Below are 20,511 nucleotides of genomic sequence, written 5' to 3'. Positions count from 1 at the left end.
GACAAGGACGTCAGTCTTCCCACCAGCCGCTGAACTTCTTTCAGGTTTTCCGGGCTTCTCATAGTTTCCAAGGCCCGACACTTGTCCGGATTCGCCTCGATTCCTCGGCTTGTCAGCATAAAGCCTAGGAACTTGCCTCCTTCAACTCCAAACACGCATTTCTCTGGGTTAAGGCGCATGTCATACTTCCTTATCTGCTGGAAGACCTCGGCCAAGTCGTTGGCGTGTTGTTCCACGCTATCGGATTTTACAATTATGTCGTCAACATATACTTCCATGGTCCTTCCTATCTGATCTCGGAACATCTGGTCCATGAGCCTCTGATAGGTGGCTCCAACATTCTTGAGGCCGAAAGGCATGACCTCATAGCAAAAATTGGCTTTGTCGCTAATGAAGGCTGTCTTCTCTCGGTCTGCCGGATTCATCCGTATTTGGTTGTACCCAGAGTATGCATCAAGAAAACTTAACACTTTGTGACCGGCTGCGCCATCTACCAGCCGGTCAATGCTCGGCAATGGATATGCATCTTTTGGACATGCCCTGTTAAGATGGGTGTAATCAGTACACATTCGCCACTTTCCATTGTTCTTCTGCACCAGGACAATGTTTGCCAACCACGTGGTGTAATGCACTTCTCGGATAAACCTAGCATCCAGTAGTTTCCTGGTTTCCTCTTCGACTATCTGTCCTTTTTCTCCCACGAACTTTCTCTTCTTCTGGGCTACCGGCCTAGCCTCCTTACAGACTGATAGTTTGTGCGAGATTATGCGAGGATCTATTCCCGGCATGTCGGCTGCCGACCATGCGAACAAGTCCGTGTTTTTGTATAGGACAACTGTGATAATGTTCTTTCCCTCTTCTCCTAAGGTTGATCCCAAACGTGTATTATGACCTGCTCGGCCCACTCGGCATGGCACCACCTCTTCCTTGGGTTCCACTTGGGGTTCGTCATTCGGTCTTGGATCCAGGTCATCACTTAGGGATATATGATGAACTTCGGCCCTCCGGGTGGGTGTTCGCGGCGGCAGGATCTTCAAACTTGCCGCGTAACATTCTCTTGCAGTCTTCTGGTCGGCATGGAGAGTGACCACCTCTCGGCCCCTACTCAGGTTGTCGGCTGGGAACTTCATGGCCAGGTGGGGTGTCGAGACTATAGCTCCCAATTTGTTGAGAGAAGATCGCCCGATCAAAATATTGTAAGACGTTTCGGCGTCGACAAGCAGGTATCTGATTTTGATCGTCCGGCAGTCTCGATTTCCTTCTCCAAACTTGGTGTCCAGGTCAATGTACCCTCGGGTGTTGACTCTTTGCCCCGCGAAGCCAATGATCTGTTCATCATACTGGACAATGTCGTCGTCAGATATGCCCATCTTTCGGAAGGTCTTCCAATACAAGATATCCACAGAGCTTCCTTGATCTATCAGAGTTTTCATGATGACAAAGTTGGCTACTTCGATGGTGACTACCATAGGGTCATCATGCTTCGGGTTTATGTTTCTGAAGTCCGAATTCGTGAAAAGCACGGGAGGCAGGCTTCTCCTGCTGCTTCTGCTGATGGAGTACACCGAACTAACCGCTCGGAGGTGTCTTTTTCGGGAGGACGATGTAGTTCCTCCTCCCGCGAAACCCCCGGCGATCGTGTTGATGACTCCACGTACCGGCATGGTTCTGCGACGATCCCTTCCTCCTTGTCCTTCTCGGCCTTCTCGGCCTCTTCGGCCTCTCTGTTCGTTTGCCTGTGTGTCCCTACGCCCTTCTCTCTTTTCCATGTCGACTTCGTTTTTCCTGTCTTATCGGCTTGTTTGGACAAAGCGTCGCAGATGACCAGCTTGGATGAGCTCTTCGATTTTATCCTTCAGTGCCCAACAATCTTCCGTCGTGTGCCCAAAATTACGGTGGTAGTGACAATGCTTGGTTTGGTCGGCACTCTGCGGAGTAGGAGTCCTGCTTGGTGCCTTCAGGAGATCTGCATTGAGAGCCTCCTCTAAGACCCTCGACCTTTCGGCAGTCAGGGGGGTGTAACGGTTGAAACGTGGTCCCTTGGGAAAGTCTCTAGGCTTCCCAAAATGTGTTGGTCTGCTTCTGTCTCTCCTCCTCTCAGGTTCGTCGGGCGCTTGAGCCCTACTCCGAAACTCTTTCAATTCCTCCAGCTGCATGTATTTGGTGGCTCTTTGGCGCAACTCATCCAATGTTGTGGCGGGTTGCATGCATAAACTGTTCGAGAACGGTCCCGGCTTCAGTGCAGTCACCATGTGGTGCATCGCCACTTCGGGACTTAGGTTTCGTATGTCTAACGCTGTTTTGCCGAATCTGTTCATGAAGGCCCTCAAGGTCTCCGACTTCTCTTGCCGAATATTCACTAATGCGATCGAAGTGAGGTGGTGTGGTCGGCTGGTAGTGAATTGTGCTCCAAACTTAGCCGCAAGTGTGTCGAAGAAATCTATGGATTGAGCTGGCAATCGAGTGAACCAGCTCAAGGCCGCCCCCTTAAGTGAGGTGGGGAATATTCGGCACCACAACGCGTCTTCCGCCGTATGCAAGCCGACCTGTGTCAGGTACGCATTTACATGCTCATCAGGATCCGTGGATCCGTCATACTTGTCCAATGCGGGGTTGTTCCAGGTTCCCGGCAAGGGGACTTCAAGGATGGTTTCAGTAAAGGGACTTCTTCGAGGCGCCGTGTTTAGCGCATTATTTGAGGCCGGCCTTATGTTTTCTTGATACGAGCTCCCGGCCTCACGTGTATCCGTGTTCGCGTGATCTCCTAAGGGGATATTATCCATGGCTTCCGGTATTTCTGGCTTCTCGACAAGCTTCTCTTTCATCCGAGCGTTCTCCTTCCTCAAAGCTTCCATTTCCTGCAGCATTTTCAAGATTAACGATGGGGTCTGGACGGCTGGTTTCTTCTTGTGCATTCCTATCGTTACCCGTCATGTTCCTCGTAGTCACCATGCGGACAATTCGTGGGGTTTTTCTTCTCGGCCCCACGGTGGGCGCCAAAATGTTCCTACAAGATCTGACCCTGCAGAACACTTCCTCTGATGATGTCTTGTGTTGTTCTTCTCGTCTTGTCGGTCTTTCGGTTGGTCTTCTTCCAGCTGGATCTTCGGCTCGGACACGATGGGGGGAGTACCTGCGAAGACACTCCGACGATCAAGTCAGACCGAGAGCTAAGTACCAGAAGAGTGGGGAGTGAATAGTTACCTTGGGTGATGTGCCTCTTCTGCTATTTATACTGCTCTAGGTGGGCTATGGCCGCTGTGGGCCTGCTTTAGGGTCCAAACGAAGGCCCAATTGTGTCTTAACCGTGCTTATCATTTAAGTTGGATTGTTTATGCCTAATTACGCGTTTAGCTTCGCCTGTTGTCGTCTAGTCGATTTTGTCGTCTAGTCGGTCTAGTCATCTGGTAATACACATGTATAGTTAAGTTAATATCATATTTATTTTATCAACAATCTGATAATTAAAATACACATTTATGTCAAATTCATATATTTATTAGCATACAATTTTATACTGTTTTTAAAATTTTAAAACCAGATTATAGTATAATAATTTGATAAAAAAATACTTATTTCTGGCTCTTTTCTCTTTATATGCATTCATTTAAATTCCCTATTCATTTGTTTTATCTTTACTTTATTTCACTCTGACTAAAAAAGTTTATTTACTATTCTTTTTCTTTTTCTTTTTAAGTCTCTCGCATTCAAACCAACCATTAAAGAGAAAGGTGTAACTTCAATAGAACCCATAACTTGTTAATTTAGCCACGAACTATATGAATTTAATATATACACAAGTACATAAACATCAATACATCTAGTTTAGAAAATTCAATTTTATTATCAGTCAAATGCCTATTTAAAAATACTCAAATTATTTTATATCATCCATAAATACTTATAAATAATATGATTCTTTTTTAAAGTTTAAATAAAATTATTTTAAAAGTATTCTTTAAAATATAAACTTAAATAAAAATGTATCATAAAATATAATTTAAATAAAGTTATTAACATCAATAAAAATAAAATTAATCTTTTCTAAAAAAACATATTTAAATATTTTGTCATATTATAACTTAAAATAAAATTAGTTTTTTTAGAAGCAGCATTAATTTAATTATTTAATTCTAAAACCATATTCAAATAAAAACAAGATTGTAGAAATTAATATAGAATTTAAATTATATATTAAAAAATAAATAATATGCACATGTATAAATACCGTAATATGGTATTTATCCCGTGAAGAAACTGATGAAATAAAATACACGTTACTTACCGATATTCATTGGAAAATACTTATTTTATATCTATCAACAATTTTGTTGGTGGGTGTAGATTTTTTTTCTTACTTATTTTACATGATTATATAGGAGTTAAAAATAAATAACTTTTGCTATTAAATTTGACTAATCTTTAATAAAAACCATGTTTATAACTTTAGTTTCAATAATGAAAAATCCTTACTCAACATAAGATAGTTAAATTAACAATACACGATGAAATTAATACAAATAAAAAAAATTAACTGATCTTATATTTAAAATTTTAACATATAACATATCATCCAAATATAAATTATTAGTTTTTCATTTTACCCAAAACACTATACACACCCTTCACTCCTCCATTGTTTGAGTTTGAGTTTGAGTTGAGTTTGAATTTGATTTGGGCGAGGTTTGGGGTTGTGTAATTTCTTTGGGTTCTGAATCTGATAGTTTTCTGAATTAGGGTTTAAGGTTTACCCGCAGAGATGGGCAGCCCCTCGAAGAAGAATGAAAGTAAGGGGTTTTTCGCCGCCATGTCTTCCATCTTCACCGATGCTATGCACCGATCAGTCAACGGGTACTTCGTCTTCATCATCCTTTCATTAATTCACCTCAAAACAATGTCACTTCTAAATGCCTATATTCATATGTTTTGTTTCTACTTTCAAGTATAATTTGATGATTGCATTTTTGGTGTGAAAAAAAAAGTGGTTCCCCGTTGATCGAGTATTGAAATGCTTTTCCTGCACTGTACATCCTAGCCATGTAGGATATTGCATTCTTACAACACTAGAATTTCAGTCTATTCTAGCAGTGTTCAAACTCTCTAGGATTTGCAAATTGCAACTATTTGGAGAGGAATTTAAGCTTATTTATATGTTTCTGATTTGTTTCCAGGCTTCTTGGATATGAAGGTGTGGAAGTTATTAATCCAGAGGGAGGTAAAGAAGACGCAGAGGAGGAAGCACAAAAAGGAAGATGGAAACAAGAGGTGTTTATTTATTTGTTTATTTTTAATTTATGGCTGTTTCTAGTTTTTCTTTATTTCCAGCTCCCTGTTGAGCATTTAAAATGTTGTTGGAAATTACTACTCCCTTAAGTTAAATTGTTTGTGGTGTTTGTTCATGATAATGATTCTGACATATCTTTTGGTTTTGTTCTATTTTCTTCTTCTCTTCTGCACATGCCTCATTCGTACATGCTCATATTCTGAACATTTTTTTATCGTTTTTTTCCCTTGGCTCTTTTATGTAAAGGAAAGAGATGGTTATTGGAAGATGATGCAGAAATATATTGGCTCCGATGTAACATCAATGGTGACACTACCAGTTATTATCTTTGAACCGATGACTATGCTTCAGAAAATGGCAGAGGTTTGCTTACTTTAGTTTTGTCATTTCTGATGGTTTCTTAATTTGTAGTATGAATTGATTGGATTCTAAATTGCTTGAACTAGTTGATGGAGTACTCCTACTTGTTAGATCAAGCAGATGAATCAGAGGATCCATACATGCGGTTAGTCTACGCAAGTGAGTTGTTTTCTCTTTATAATTTTTTTTTTCCCCAATCTAACTGAAAATTCTCCCAGGGATATAGTTCTAGGTAGGAATGAATGTCAGACCAAAAGCATTCTAACTAGTTTTGATCAAGGATTTGTTTTACTGGCCTCAAATATCTTCATGTAAAGCTTTTTTTAGTTCTTATTTTCCAGTTGGGTTGAAGTAACTTTAGATATGCGTTTTTCTAATTCTTTCTTCACTATTGTACTTTATGATAATCATCACAGCATCATGGGCTATATCTGTGTACTTCGCTTTCCAACGAACCTGGAAGCCTTTTAATCCTATCCTTGGAGAGACTTATGAATTGGCTAATCATGGCGGAATTACATTTCTTGCAGAACAGGTATCTTTTCAGTATGTGATTCTCGAGGAAACTCTCTGATGCAGCATGTTCTGCATTACTCTTTCTTCTTCCCTCTCTCTGTGCATTTGTCTTCGAAATATAGGGTTCTTTAGGACCTTTTAAAAACATTTAATTTCTTCTTTTTTTCTTAGGTGCCTTAGGCTGCAACAAATTATATGGGTTTTTGTTTTTTCTGTCTCTCTCTCTCTCTCTGTATATAAAATAAATTATTTTAAATTTCAGGTGAGTCATCATCCCCCAATGAGTGCTGGGCATGCTGAGAATGAGCATTTTACATATGATGTGACTTCAAAGTTGAAAACTAAATTTTTGGGAAATTCTGTTGATGTTTACCCTATTGGAAGGTGACAAATATATTGCAGTTGTTTAGTAGATTTCCTCTGTTATATCAGTTTATTCTTGTTACTGATGTTGTTATGTATTCTTCCAAGTTCCAACTCTGATTGATGTTTTCGCCTATTGCATTCTTAATGAAGGAGTTTCGATGTCATCTCCATGATCTTAAGAGATTTAATGTATTTTCCAGCAGGGTAGAGATATTTATGGTGGTATTTGATGAATATGCATATTTGTTCCAAGCTAATTATTATACTTTCTTCATCTCCCTATGAGTTTGTCAATATGGGTTCCTTAGTGGTACAGTATATAGCTATGCAGGAAAATAATTCTTGATGTAATCTAGTTCTGTCGCTATTTTCTATTTAAAAAAACTTGTATGTTTGCAGAACACGTGTGACTCTTAAGAGAGATGGTGTAATCTTGGATCTGGTGCCACCTTCTACAAAGGTTAACAACCTCATATTTGGCCGGACTTGGATTGATTCGCCTGGGGAAATGATAATGACAAATCTGACAACTGGAGATAAAGCTGTACTATATTTTCAACCATGTGGATGGTTTGGGTCTGTATCATTTCTCTTTCTTTCTACTTTCTTAAGAAGCAATTTCTATATTGGATTTAGATTTCAACCTTGAGCAATTTGTTAGTTTATTCTATTACAGCTTTTACTTCAATATATGATATTTAAATTATTTTCTTGGTAATGTGGCATTAAAAGTTTTTGTTTCACCGGACTATTTGATTTGATTGACCACTAGTTACCTGGCAAATTTTTCCTGTTAAAACTAAGCTATTTGAAAATAATTGAGTGGCCTGAATTGTTTCTTCCTTCGTTTAGGATTTCTATATTTTACTTCGTCTTTCTACTCAGCTGTTTAGGTATCTTACTATTATCAATATATCTAACTTTTAATTAGACTATCTATTTCTTGATCTGCTGTAGTGCTGGTCGATATGAAGTGGATGGGTATATCTATAATTCTTCCGAGGAGCCTAAAATATTAATGACTGGGAAGTGGAATGAGTCAATGAGTTATCAACCCTGTGATTCAGAAGGAGAGCCTCTCCCAAACACAGAATTGAAAGAGGTGACTTTTCAATAAAAAATCTTCAGAATGAACTTGAGATTATTTGCAATTAAAGTTCATGGTAACTTTGTTTCAAAAACTAGGCATCTTGGTCTTAATGTTTGATGATAGTTAACATCCTTGAAACTTTAGTCCTTTTCCAAGTTAAATAGCATCATGTGATTCATGTAGCTGATCTCATCTAGTGGGACAAAGCTTTGTTGTTTTACTGTTTAAGGTTAAAGTCATGGTCTATCTTGTTACTCTTGGTTTAGGTTATAGTTGTAGAGACCAATGCAAATGGCCATAGTCTCTTCCCAGTTAAGGAACTTTCACAAGCCAAGAGTGCATGGGGAGCCATAAGAATATCGTTCATCCATCAAACCCCAGCTCCTCAAAAGAAGGAAACAACTTTTGTCTTTTCTCCCTACTTCCACCAAGCACTAAAGTGGTGACATTGAACTCAATTTTTTCAACTACTTCTCTTAGTTTACTGTGCTTGTGCTCTTTCCTTATTAAGAAACTTACATTTACGCTGGAAATTCTGAACCTATTTGTAAAATGCTAATCATTTGAAGGAACTTCATGATGTGATGCAAGAAGATGCTAATATATCCTAGTATATTAAGTCGGCTGCTCATACACATCTGTTGACAAGAAGCATAATCCATTGCAATCCAGCCTTTTAGTCTTATTTATGATTTCTTCTGTTGGAAGTTATTATAACCATTGCAATCAATAATCTCATTTCACTTTGGATAAGATATAATTTTGCACTTATACTTTACTGTTATATTGATTGGTGAGGACACTAATACGTTCCTGATCATTGTCCTTGGCATTTCCAATGATTTTGTTCTGTAGGTTTGGCATCTTGCTGATGTTCCAAAGAATGACAAATTTCAGTATACGTATTTTGCTCATAAAATAAACAGCTTTGACACTGCCCCTAGGAAGTTGTTGGCATCAGACTCTCGTCTACGCCCAGATAGATATGCACTTGAGATGGGTGATCTGTCAAAATCTGGGGCAGAAAAGAGCAGGTTCTTTACCTTTTCTTTTAAGTAACAGACAACATAGTCTTTGTTGTGTGGGTGGGGGTTCGGTTTTAATTGATCATTCTGTGGCCTTCCGTATTGGTATCTCATGCCCAAGGGGGAGTGGCTAGAAATTAGAACCATTTTGTATTCTCTTGAGAATTTGTTAGGCTTCTCTGCTACTGTCTTCCCCTTTCTCAAATAGAAATGGGCTTGAGTTTCACCAATCACCAGAGAAATTTGGTTAGATGATTCCCAGGGTATTTATTCTTCACTTGTTTCCTTTCAGTTTGGAGGAGAGGCAGCGTGCTGAAAAGAAAACGCGAGAGGAAAAAGGGCATAAGTTCGTGCCTAGATGGTTTGATTTAACTGAAGAAGTGACAACAACTCCTTGGGGTGATTTGGAAATCTATCAATATAATGGTAAATACACTGAACATCGGGCTGCTGCAGATGACATGGGAAGCATTGATGATTGTGATGTTAAAGCAATTGAATTCAATCCATGGCAGTATGGTAATTTGGCCACGGAATGAATTAGTTTCAATTTGCCTTTGGCTTTCGGATGCTGCAGTTGGTTCATGTAACTTTTTATTGATACATAGAACAAATCTAATTTTATTTTGATTTTGTTGGCTTGTGATCATTGTAATATCCGCAGAACATTAATATTTTGATTATCACAGATACAATGTTTTTGTTTTGCATGGACTGTGGTCGGCCGTAGCCCGTGAGGGTTACCTTGAACATGTATATATCCGTTGCTGTCTATGGTGTTTTTGCTAGTGTCAAACATGCCATATTCGAGGTTTTTGTCAATAATTTGCTTGGGGGCAAAACAGTTAGACTACACATTCCTCTCTTCCAACACCAAACCCCAAAAGAAAGGCTAAGACGCGCAATTCTTAATAATTAAAAAGAATAGAGATGTATGATATTTGCGGTATGAATTTGAAGCTTGTCACATGCGTTGCACGTTTCTTTGTATCTGTACAGTCATAACGGTTTTCCATCCAGAAGATGACTGAATTGGTTAAAGAAAGATTAGAACATTTGCCAGATTCGCATGATTGATAATATAATATTAAGTTCAAAATCGATATGATCACTTGAAGATAGATCTCATGAGATCTTGAAGGGACTCCGCGTTAGTGAGATTTTTGTATTGTTATTCTGTTGTCAAATATAATAATAAATAAAACAATAATTTACCTTTCATCTCCAAATTTGTCTTAGGTTGTTTTTCTAGCATTCAAGGATTTCTCCAAACATTTTCAAAAAATGCTTTAGTCTATTGTGATTTTCCTATAAAAAGATGGGGTATCTACCCAAGAGGACACAAGTGGCAATAAGTAGCATCACATACTAGAAAAGATGATGTTGCATTCTTTTGGAATAAAAAAGCTTTATCCTTGGCCCAAACCTCTCGTTCCTTAGTCCATTTGTCAGCTTGTTCTTGAAGCTTCTCTACCTCGACAACATCAGACCTTATGTGTTCAATCTCTTTCTGAGTTTCGAACAATTGTCTTATCCACCTTTCTTTTGCTGAGGCCTCTTGCAATTTCTTCCCAATCCAATAAATAATGGTTGATGCCTTGTTGAGAAGGCCTTGAACGCTTTCACATATGGTAGATAAACTCTGCTTCTCCAAAAGGGTAATGTCCTTGTTAAAGAGGTTATGAGCCCAGTTATGGGTCGAATGGCTAAATCTTGAATCCCAAAAACTTTCCTCCCTTGCAACTAGGCCTTGAGGGTTCTAATTCTCAGTTGTTAGAACCAAGAGTGAGTTGTTTTGGTAGGAGTAGGCCATTGATCATTCTTTCTCTAACATTTTCTTTTGAACTGGGTCCGAAGGGGTGACCTCAACATCGTCCGAAGCAATAATCATCTTGTTAGCTGCATTGAACGTGTTGCCCGACTCTTTCAAAGCATTCATCTCTTTCAACCTACGAGTAATTTTTTTCCAAGAAATAACCATTTCGTTATGTAAACCAATATAACAAGATTGGAACAATTAAGAGTTAAGGTTCAAATTAAAGGATTAAATAAAACATATACTAATGTAAACTTTTTGATCTACGGTCTAGTACTCAAGTTTCAACAAATTAGAGTATTTTGTCCAGTAAAGTGGAAAACCCTCTAATAAAGATGAAATTTTAAGACACGATCCTTAAAACATTTATAAGAAGACTGGAATAAGGTCAGGAGACCTCAGGTGCTAACACTATTTAGGGTTGTTAGCACATTTAGGATTATTTTAAAGTGAGAGTGTGGAGATTGCTGAACTCTTTGGTAGAAAATTTGTAGAAATAGAGAAAAAATGTCTTTTCTTTCATTTATGTTAGGTTCAAATGTTCTTTTATATTTTTAGATTTGAAAAACTACTGTCATAAATTAATTTTGTATTCTTCTACAAGCACGTGATTATAAAAACTTGATAGAAATAAAAAAAAAATTATAAAAGGTTGGGTAGAAATATCATAACTATCTATTGTCAGCCTTTTCTTTTCTGAGTATGCGAGGTAAAGAATTCACCTCTCACTTTTTAATTACCTTTATCAGTTATTATGTGCATGTAATATTATTTTGATTGGATGGATCACAACCCTTGATTACTTTAATCAGTTAAATGCAATGATTTTTACAGCACATCTTTTAAGATAAAAAATTAGGTTTTCTCATGAATATTTAATAATGTTTTTGTTCAATCGGTCCCCACACAACTTTTTCTTTACTGTTGTTACCATTGCCTTGTCTGATTCTAACTATTGAACTCCATGATACTTTATCATGTGTTTGGTTTTAAATTTTTATTGTTTTGAATTTGACATAGTTTATTATTTTAAAAAGTAAGTTTGTAACACAAATGTTACCAGAAAACTTAATTTTACACATTGCTTTAATGAATTTGGTTTTTAAACTTAAATTTAGGTCATTTAAGTTTATAAACATTAATTCAAACTTGTACTTTAGTGGTGTAATACTCAACTTTTCTTGTTTCTGCCTTTTTTTTTTTCCAGTGGGTGTGACCAAGATCTGAATGTGGCTTGTAAGTCAAGTAAATTACATTCAAGTTACTTGAGTTTCAATCTCCTTCCAACTACACACTTCATCCCTAGCTTCCACTTTCAAACTTCTTTGGATATTTCTTTTTAGTTGTTTTTTCCTACTTTTTTTTCTTCTATATCTCACCTCATTTTACTCCATCGTTATGTCAAGTTCATAGGTCACAGTCACACTTTTGACTGTCCTTGCTGTACTTCTTTTCTGACTTTTTCAAATCAATAAATTTTATATGTAACTCATGATCATCTTATCTGTACTATTTATAATGAAATTTCACTTATCAGTGATTAAAATAATTAAAAATTTTAAAAAATAATATCGTGTTAAGGTTGTTTGTTTTCAGTGTAATCAAAATTTCGAGTGAATTATAAGTTTGTTACAAGTTATTTTTTTTATTAATTTTAATAATTATTTATGAAATTGAACCTAAATATAGAAATATCTTTTTATTTGATTTTATGTCGGATCGTACAACAGGTTACATTGACCTATACAATCAGATTATACCTTTGGCAAGTATGATCCAAACTTCAAATTTATAAAGATAAGGAAGAGAAGAACAAAAAGTTATGAAGTTGCTCACAAGAAATAATCGTAATATTAACCACGTTCGAAAAGAGACTCATCTTTATTTATCATTAAAATGTGTTATATAAAATATTTAAATTTTTTCTATGCTATAAGGAGAATCCACTCCAACAATCTGGGAATTGCTATATGCAGATATGTAATGACAACACTTTTTTCTGTGTTTAAGTTATATTTTTACTGAATAAGTTTTTGTTTAATATTTATTTTGTCTATTTTCTCTGGAGGATAAATAATTATTTGGATCCAAATTTCAGGGGATTGATAACACAGATCTGTAACTAGTGATTCAACCATGGCATGAATATATATATATATATATATATATATATATACATATATATATATGTGATGTTTTAGTACAAGACAAAAACAGAAAGGTTTTCTTTTCCAGCTTTGTTGGGGAAGGAATATGGATTCCTTTGGCTTCAATCAAATTAACAAGAATGGCCATAACACGCTATCTCTCTCTCCTGGGCCACCTTGCATTTCCTCTTCATCACGTGCCCTTACCCTTTTCAAACCCAATTCAGGACAATTTTCTTTTTAGTTTTTTCTTTCTTTTCTTTTCTAACACACAATTCTGTTACTCAGGATAATCTTTATATTCATTTTAGATATTTAATTCCTCCTACAATAATTTTAATATTATTATAAATCTTAAATCAATCAATTAGATATTAGAATTCTCTTCTTATTATAGAAATATTTTGAATAAAAGAATGCAACTCAAAACTTAATGCACATTTTTGTCATAAAATAAAATGTCATATGCCTTATACGAAAAACACATTTAATGAATAATTGATTAAGGATGATAACTGGTTGTTATATTGTAAGACAGCAACATGTGTTGCATTGCAAGGTTGCTTGTTTGGTTGAACTAACTTTGTCCAAGGTTATCAATGGTTGGTTTGGTTTTGTATCTGTTTCTGACTGAACCAACTCTAATGTAACTCATCAAACTACCTATCTCCTACTTTCTAAAACATTTTTCTCTTATCCTTTTCTATGAATTTCAATAAACTCAATTTTTTCCTAAACAAGTTTCTCCATTTCACATTATCTCTAAAAATAAAATAAAATAAGGAAGACAAAAGAAAATAGCAGTAGTGACGTGATATAAAATATTTTTTTTAGTAAAATGAAATAAAGGACGTGGTTCATCCACTGTCACACTGCCACGTGTGATGATAAACCCAAGTCTTTTTCTTGATACTGACACGTATCCACATCACGTAGTTATATTGAATATTTTGTCACTATAGTTTTCTTAAGTATTATCAAATAATACTTTGTATTTGCAACACTGTGAAGCATTATTACACTATAAGGACGTATTCACAGAGATTCCCCAAACTCCGTTTATCTTGCAGAACGCCCTCTTATTGGTGTGCCAAATTTCTACTCTCTAAGCACTTTTATTGCTTTCGTTTTCTTTCTCAATATCAATAATGATTTTTATGTGTTAAATGACTTTTAAAAAATTGATTTTTCTTCAATAAGTCTAAAAATTTGATATTTATTTAATTAAATTCTTTTGTTAGGAGAGAGAGATCTTCTTAAAATCAATGACTAAAAATGATTATAAAAAACTTATTAGCTGTGTTTGATCCCAGCACGTACAATTAGCTTCTTAATTTATATTCTGATGGATTATGATAATTAAATATAATAAAGAGTGTGTTTTGGTCCTTAGAAATATTATCTTTCACACATAAACCTGTAATAATAAGCATGACAAAAACTAAAAGTGTCACGCTTCTCTCACCCACCCACTCAAATGCAAAACGATGACATTATGCCACCTAAACCCCCATATTATTATATATTTATATTATATGTAACATATTTATAAATCATATTCAAATAACACGCATAATAACGGAAAATAAACAAAATAAAAAATTATAGAAGTTTGTAATTACCTACAACCTACCCACGCTTTTTACCTTTAACCTGCTATATCCCGTGGAGTTAACTGCAATAACCGGCAGATCCGGTTGGCGGGGGTGGTCATATAGTGCGCGTTGGGGGGTTTAAGCAAAGAATGAGAAGTTTTTTCAGAGGGTTTTGGGATTCAAAGCAACAAATTGTTTTCCTTTTTCTATTCGAATTTGTTCCATGAGACAAAAATAAACCAAATCAAGAAAAAATGCTTCTGTGATGAAAAACTAGTGTTGTTTTTGTTGGTTCACTTCAGAATTCGGAATTCGCCGGTCTTACATTCGTCGGAATTTCGCTTCGTCCGGTCAAAATTGTGTTCTCTGAAGGGAAACAGGTAAGGATGTCTTATGACAAGGATTTTGATTGCTGGCGGGTGAAATTAATGGGAGATTGTGTCGTATGGTTATGTTGAAACTTCAGAATTTTCGGTCTTTGTTTTCTTTAGTTGAGTTGAATCTCCGTTTTTCTTTCGGATTTGGATTTTGTTTTTTTTTCTAGATCGGTCTTCTTTCTTTGTTTTAGATCCCTACTACCGTATACGTTTTGAATTTTTCAGACTTTTCTCGTGAGCCTGTTTGAAATCTTGTTTGTTTTTTGCTTCTTCCTTGATTTTAGCGTATTGTGTCTTAATATGAGCTGAATTGTTTTGTAAAGTTTGTTTTTTTATCTTCGTCTGAATCTGTTTTCGTTGTGTAATCCTCTTTATTTATGCCTTTATCATCAACGTGCCTGGATCTGGTGAGAGTTACTTGATTGACTTCCTCTTGGTTGGGCATATGAAGGGAGTAATTTTTAACTCTGAAAGATTGAGTTGCAGTTAATGGTGCTTTGTCGAATCTAGTTTTTTGTTATTGCAAATATTCTGTTGTTATCCCTCTCTATGATATCTTCCTAAATCTTGGATGGAAACATGCACTTTTTTTTTCTTTTAATGACTATGTTCTTAAAAGTTTTCTTTTTTCCCTTTTAAAGAAAACGAACCTGTTTTTGAGATGCCCCACTAGATATACCTTCACACCCGAGCATTGCCTAGTCGTAAGGGAAGGGCGGGACTATCTAATTCATAGTCTTTCTCTTAGATACTACTTTATCATTCTAAACGAATTTCAGTAATGTAAAAAATTGTGAAATACTTATTATTATTTACTTTTACTGGTAGTGGTACACTGTAATGCATCTGATCTTTTACTTATGGGTTTACTGTCAGGCTTTCAAATCGTGGCTGGTTAAGTCAAGTAAGAAGAGAAGTGCTGTTTATCGGATAGTGGGTCTTGGATTGCTGAATATCTGTGCTTGATCCGTCTGTTCTGGCATGGTTTCTAAGATATGGTCTTGCAGAAGAGGTTAGAGTACGGATTTAATGGCTATCAGGCTCCTACCATGCCCCGAGCTTCTCGCTCAGTTAGGGTAAATATGTTTTGCTTTTCATGGGGCTGGTTAATACTTCAATTTACGTAAGATTTCATGAAAACAATATTTATGATTGTTTTGTTAAAATGTTTCCTAGAGGAGGGCCAAATTTCAAAGAGCAGAAGACAAGCAGAAGTGTGCATTTGACTTATTGGCCACCGTAGCTGGTAAACTATTACAAGAGAGAGAGAATCCAGCCATTTCTAGCTATACATCATCAAATAAGGATCAGTGTAGATTTGTCAAAGAGTGCCATGATGCAAATAAACCATCCAAATCTGAGCTTTCTGACGAAAGAAGTTGTGACAAAAAAAGTTTGAAAGAATTCCCACATCTTGCAATTGATGACCATGCAAAGATTGCTTCTATAGTAGCAAGTTCTAGTTGCTTAGAGAGGTTCATTGCAAAAAAGTTGGTGGATGGCAATAGCCATATCAAAATGGAAAATGTTACTGGAGAAGTCAAATTAGATTCTTCTGGTTACCCAAAGGATAGTCATTTCAAGATAGATGGCGATACAAGTAAAGGAAAGGATGGGATGCATGAGTTGGAGAAGGTGCCAATAGGCAGTGGGATTGAGATGTACAGTTTTGGGGATCCGCTGGATGAAAATCCTCCTGCGTTGATCAGTTTAGGAGGAAATGCCAAATTGTCTGGGTATAATGATAGGATTCCCTGTAGCTTGTTGTCCAAAGGTTGTGACAATGTAGCAGTAGTTAGTAGAGATGATGATGAAAACTCTTCTGGGTGTACTCACCCTATTAATACTAAAACAAGGACCTTTAGGCCAAAGAATTGTATAGGTGATAGTGCAATAAGTAAAAGACTGGCTTCTAACTTTCAGAAAGTTGCTCAAAAACTGAAGTATGACACACTTTCTAACAGTGGTGAGTTCATCCTTATGGTATGAGATTACTTTAACCTTCATCCTTCTTTGCTTGTTCACTGATTTTTTTTTTAATTGGAAACGTGCTAATTTTAGATGGAGTTTGGAAGAAAACTTACCACAATCAGAGGAAGTGCAATAAACGCCAAAATTCTCAGATGAATATTCCTTTCAAAAAGAGGAAGCTTTTTAATTATAAGTCTGTTTCAAATTCTAAGGGATTTATCAGGAGTGGTGGGATTTATTATGCACCCAAGAATTGTATTAATCAGGATGCTTGTGGTTCACTTCCTAGGATGCACAGAGGTTTTACACATTCCCTCTACATGACTTCCTTCTTTACAGTTTGATTTTTTGTTTCACCTCTTTATTTAAGGATCTCATGGAGTCTTCGTTTAAATCCTTGATGCAGACCCTGGAATACCATCCTTGGAAGCATGTCAACACCAGGTGTTACGACGAATAGGTTCTCATGGTATGAGAAGATTGAGGGAGCAGTTCTTTATGTATTCTTTGACTTGATCAGTATCTTCAAAGCGGTTCTTACATGTAAATTTATTTCTTTTAACCAGTGAAGCTTAGGATCAAGTCATTTAGGGTGCCAGAGCTTTTTATAGAGGTTCCAGAAACTGCAACAATTGGGTCCTTGAAGGTGTAATAATTTATATATTTGGCCATCTACATACCATCTTCCCATTTCTAGAAGTTCACGAGGAATGGCATCTGTGAATTTATAAGTTGCATTGACATTTTAGGATCCATTCCATTTGCATGTTTCTTCCATCACAAGTTCAGTTGGCTGTATTTCTTACAGCATTTTGGTCTGCAGAGGACAGTAATGGATGCAGTGACTGCTGTACTCGGAGGTGAATTGCACATTGGTGTTTTTCTCCAGGGAAAGAAAGTTAGGGATGACAGTAAAACACTACTTCAAACTGGAATTTCTCATCATAACCAGCTTGATGCTTTGGGTTTCACCCTGGAGCCTAATTCTTCGCAAAGCCTACCGATTGTATGCGCCGCACATTCTCCCCGTCCTAGCACTGACGTACCTCCGCCTGTAATAAGGTAGTGTATAACCTTCAAATGAAGTTGTATGGTAGGAACTGGGGTTGTCAATTAGTGTTCTTAATTATTTGTACTCGAATACAGTTATCACCCCAATCAACATTGTATTTTCTCTTGGAAATGAGGTGTTTATATACTTAATTCAATTATTCTAGTATCATTGACATATTTTTGTATAAACTATTATTCATACTGTCATCTTATAAATATTATTTAGTTTATGTTTCTAAAATTATTGTTCAGGTGTCCTTCCCGTCCCGCTGTAATTCATCAGGGCATTCAAGGCAATTCTGACATGTTACCTGAGCATCAAGTAACCAGTTTTGGTAGCCAATTTGAAAGTGATAATGATTCAGGACCTTCTCCTGCTAACACTTATGTTGACAAAGGTATGGAAGATTCCAAAGAATTGGTTACAGTTCTTGAAAAGGGTAACGAGGAACTAGCTATGGTATCTGTACCCCAGAAGCCAAGGCGATCGATGGTGGTACAGCGCCGATTACGTAGGCCTTTTTCTGTAGATGAAGTAGAAGCACTGGTTCAGGCAGTTGAAAAACTAGGAACCGGAAGGTAAGATTTACACGAGACTTTGTTTGTCTTGACGATAGTATTTTCTTTTTCATAAGCTGGCCTAATATTTAGTGGGTACCGTGGTACTAGTACCCCATCCTGTTGCTAGTGTGAAGGCGTGTAGATAGTTGTCTGTCTTCTGTATTTTCAGTAAGTGGATGGTGAGAGAGATTTCCTCTTACAATCCCTTTATGCTGTGTTTTTATTTTCTTATGAAAAAAATATAATCAGGTGGCGTGATGTTAAGCTTTGTGCTTTCGATAATGCAAAGCATCGGACATATGTGGATTTGAAGGTAAAAACATGTGATCCTTTTTGCTTGGAAACTGCAGTACTGTATATATGCTACTATGTAAACGACTCTTAAAAATGGTTAACCAGATGTCACCTTCCCGTTAGCGAGTCTTATCTTTTAAATAGATTTTGATGTATAAAAGCTTAAGGCTAAGTGTTTTGGGCCCTATAATTTCTACATGTTCAGGTTTTGATTCTTAATTAATCCCCAAAGTTTATTATTTGAGTTTGACCCCTACTCTTAAGGCATAAATCCTTAGAACTTTCATTCGTTTGTACTTTATTCCATATACAAGTTATATTATTAGGTATTGGTCTTTATTTCCAATGAAAAACTAATCCCCTATAGTTTCCATATATTTTAGGGAACAAGACCCACAAAACTGAAAATATGGCGACTGATAATAAGAAAAGCTAATCATAAAAATCAAAACCTAATGAGATACAAACTATAGTGTCCAAAATATTCAAACCAAAACTTAGTTATTCCTCATGTTTCTGTTTTTCTGTAAAACTACTGCAAGATAGTGATAGAATCCGAGTGAAAAGATGAAGACCATTTTTTATAATCATGGATTTTTGGTTTCCTTACCGAGAACGCATGGCAGAGAAATATTTTACACGAGATTTTGGGGTTGTTGCAGGATAAATGGAAAACACTAGTACACACGGCAAGAATATCCCCTCAGCAAAGAAGGGGTGAACCTGTTCCCCAAGAACTTTTGGACAGGGTTATAGTGGCCCACGCATTTTGGTCCCATCAGCAGACTAAGCAGCAGCATCCGGAAACTGAAACCGTCTTCTCCTTCAATCGTAAAGGCCAGGGGTTGTCATCAGCAAGTGGCCATGTGGATGAGAGTGTTTTGGTTTCTGACTTTTGTTATTAGTGTCTTTTTCTTTTTGCTTTCAATAAATATTTGTGAAGTCTATCTGTTAATGAAGCGTGTAAAAAGTGATGATGACAAGGAAACAAAACAGGTCTCGAGTTCTTGTAAAATTATCTTTGCTCGTGATGTGATCTTTCCCTTCGTGGACACTGCTTGTAAATGATTGATGTAATAAAGTGCTCCATAACACAATTCTTTTGACTGTAAATATTTCATTGCCGTAGTACAAGATCCTTATGCTTTTACTTCTTGATGGATGAATTCCACATTTACAATTTACTTATCTAATTTCTGAGGAAACTTATGACCAATGGAAGACGGTGAAGTTGTCTACATGGGATTTTCAGTGTGTTAAAATAAACGAAAAGGAAAATTAAATACATATGGTTATATTTATATTAAAAATATATAAAAATAAGGGTTAAATCTATTACATAAATAAAAATATTTAATAATATCTTATTCACTTCCTTAAGCTGATACATTTTTGAGTTTGCCAATATGATCTGAAAGGTGTTGACAAATATGTTGTTTCACCTGTCGGAAATGTGTTGTTTCACCTGCATGACAGTCACTACTTGAAAAAACAATATCATCAATATATATTGTTGTTTCACCTGTCGTAAATGTGTTGTTTCACCTGCGTGACAGTCACTACTTGAAAAAACAGTATCATCAATATATATTGCATATACTGCGAAGTAGATACACCCAGTGATGGTAAAAAAATTAAATGATATGTTTCATTGTGAGTCATACCAAACTTTTGAACATCGATGGAACATACCAAATATTTTTGTGAAGATCATGGCAATTTTCTTTGTCAGAATAATATGAAAAGTTAGAAACCAAAATTATTTCCCATCTCGAATTCGATATATGTTTAATTTAGTTATTAAATAACAAAATTACTAATTAAACATCATCTCTCAATTCCTATAAATTTAAAGTAGAAATAACATGGAAAAAAATAGAAGTATAAAACAGCGTGAGATGAAAAAAAAAATACACCTCGCACTCAATTTATTGCACACAATTTTAAACCATTCAAATAGTGATAATTAAAATTACTATTTTACTTCTTCATATTCTATCAATTATCAACTAAACATAATTTGATATTTTTAAGAAAAAATGTATTTGAAAAGAAA

General features: G+C 36.0%; 3 protein-coding genes across 7 annotated transcripts; 2 read left to right on the top strand and 1 right to left on the bottom strand.

Moving 5' to 3' along the window:
• Positions 1–1,790: 1,790 nt before the first annotated feature.
• On the bottom strand, positions 1,791–2,915 carry LOC137822797 (uncharacterized). The gene has a single exon (XM_068627800.1). The coding sequence runs from the start codon at positions 2,913–2,915 to the stop codon at positions 1,791–1,793; it is 1,125 nt and encodes a 374-aa protein (XP_068483901.1).
• Positions 2,916–4,571: 1,656 nt separating this feature from the next.
• On the top strand, positions 4,572–9,351 carry LOC137820323 (oxysterol-binding protein-related protein 3C-like). 2 transcript variants are annotated; one of them, XM_068624356.1, is made up of 10 exons: positions 4,572–4,851; positions 5,172–5,265; positions 5,531–5,647; positions 5,731–5,803; positions 6,061–6,179; positions 6,423–6,544; positions 6,926–7,102; positions 7,484–7,628; positions 8,472–8,650; positions 8,934–9,351. In XM_068624356.1, exons 1-10 carry the CDS (start codon positions 4,760–4,762, stop codon positions 9,178–9,180), a joined length of 1,365 nt encoding a protein of 454 aa, XP_068480457.1. In that variant the 5' UTR covers positions 4,572–4,759; the 3' UTR covers positions 9,181–9,351. The 2 variants fall into 2 exon arrangements, 1 of the variants encoding a protein (XP_068480457.1); XR_011082607.1 differs by having other exon boundaries at positions 4,593–4,851; positions 7,883–8,650.
• Positions 9,352–14,248: 4,897 nt separating this feature from the next.
• LOC137825281 (telomere repeat-binding protein 5-like) lies at positions 14,249–19,568 on the top strand. Of its 4 annotated transcripts, none has more exons than XM_068631005.1 (10): positions 14,249–14,579; positions 15,453–15,652; positions 15,753–16,542; positions 16,638–16,847; positions 16,954–17,016; positions 17,114–17,193; positions 17,371–17,609; positions 17,853–18,179; positions 18,411–18,474; positions 19,118–19,568. In XM_068631005.1, the coding sequence occupies exons 2-10, from the start codon at positions 15,572–15,574 to the stop codon at positions 19,358–19,360; spliced, it is 2,097 nt and encodes a 698-aa protein (XP_068487106.1). In that variant the 5' UTR covers positions 14,249–14,579; positions 15,453–15,571; the 3' UTR covers positions 19,361–19,568. The 4 variants fall into 4 exon arrangements, with proteins under 4 accessions (XP_068487106.1, XP_068487187.1, XP_068487070.1 ...); XM_068630969.1 differs by having other exon boundaries at positions 14,342–14,579; positions 17,356–17,609; XM_068631086.1 differs by lacking the exon at positions 18,411–18,474 and having other exon boundaries at positions 14,300–14,579.
• The last annotated feature ends 943 nt before the right edge of the window (positions 19,569–20,511 follow it).

This window comes from Phaseolus vulgaris, chromosome 11 (genome assembly GCF_000499845.2).
Source record: "Phaseolus vulgaris cultivar G19833 chromosome 11, P. vulgaris v2.0, whole genome shotgun sequence".
NCBI lineage: Eukaryota > Viridiplantae > Streptophyta > Magnoliopsida > Fabales > Fabaceae > Phaseolus > Phaseolus vulgaris.
The sequence above is the reverse complement of the archived record's forward strand: the minus strand, read 5'-3'. Positions and strand labels throughout refer to the sequence as shown.

What these genes read in the sequence shown, in the direction of transcription:
- LOC137820323 (XM_068624356.1), top strand. Translation starts at nt 4,760, where the DNA reads ATGGGCAGCCCCTCGAAGAAGAATGAAAGTAAGGGGTTTTTCGCCGCC. An exon ending in TGCTTCAGAAAATGGCAGAG is followed by an intron (nt 5,648 to 5,730) that starts GTTTGCTTACTT and finishes TGCTTGAACTAG; the next exon opens with TTGATGGAGTACTCCTACTT. An exon ending in CAAACACAGAATTGAAAGAG is followed by an intron (nt 7,629 to 8,471) that starts GTGACTTTTCAA and finishes TTTGTTCTGTAG; the next exon opens with GTTTGGCATCTTGCTGATGT.
- LOC137822797 (XM_068627800.1), bottom strand. Translation starts at nt 2,915, where the DNA reads ATGCACAAGAAGAAACCAGCCGTCCAGACCCCATCGTTAATCTTGAAA.
- LOC137825281 (XM_068630969.1), top strand. Translation starts at nt 15,572, where the DNA reads ATGGTCTTGCAGAAGAGGTTAGAGTACGGATTTAATGGCTATCAGGCT. An exon ending in ACGACGAATAGGTTCTCATG is followed by an intron (nt 17,017 to 17,113) that starts GTATGAGAAGAT and finishes TCTTTTAACCAG; the next exon opens with TGAAGCTTAGGATCAAGTCA. An exon ending in GTACCTCCGCCTGTAATAAG is followed by an intron (nt 17,610 to 17,852) that starts GTAGTGTATAAC and finishes ATTATTGTTCAG; the next exon opens with GTGTCCTTCCCGTCCCGCTG.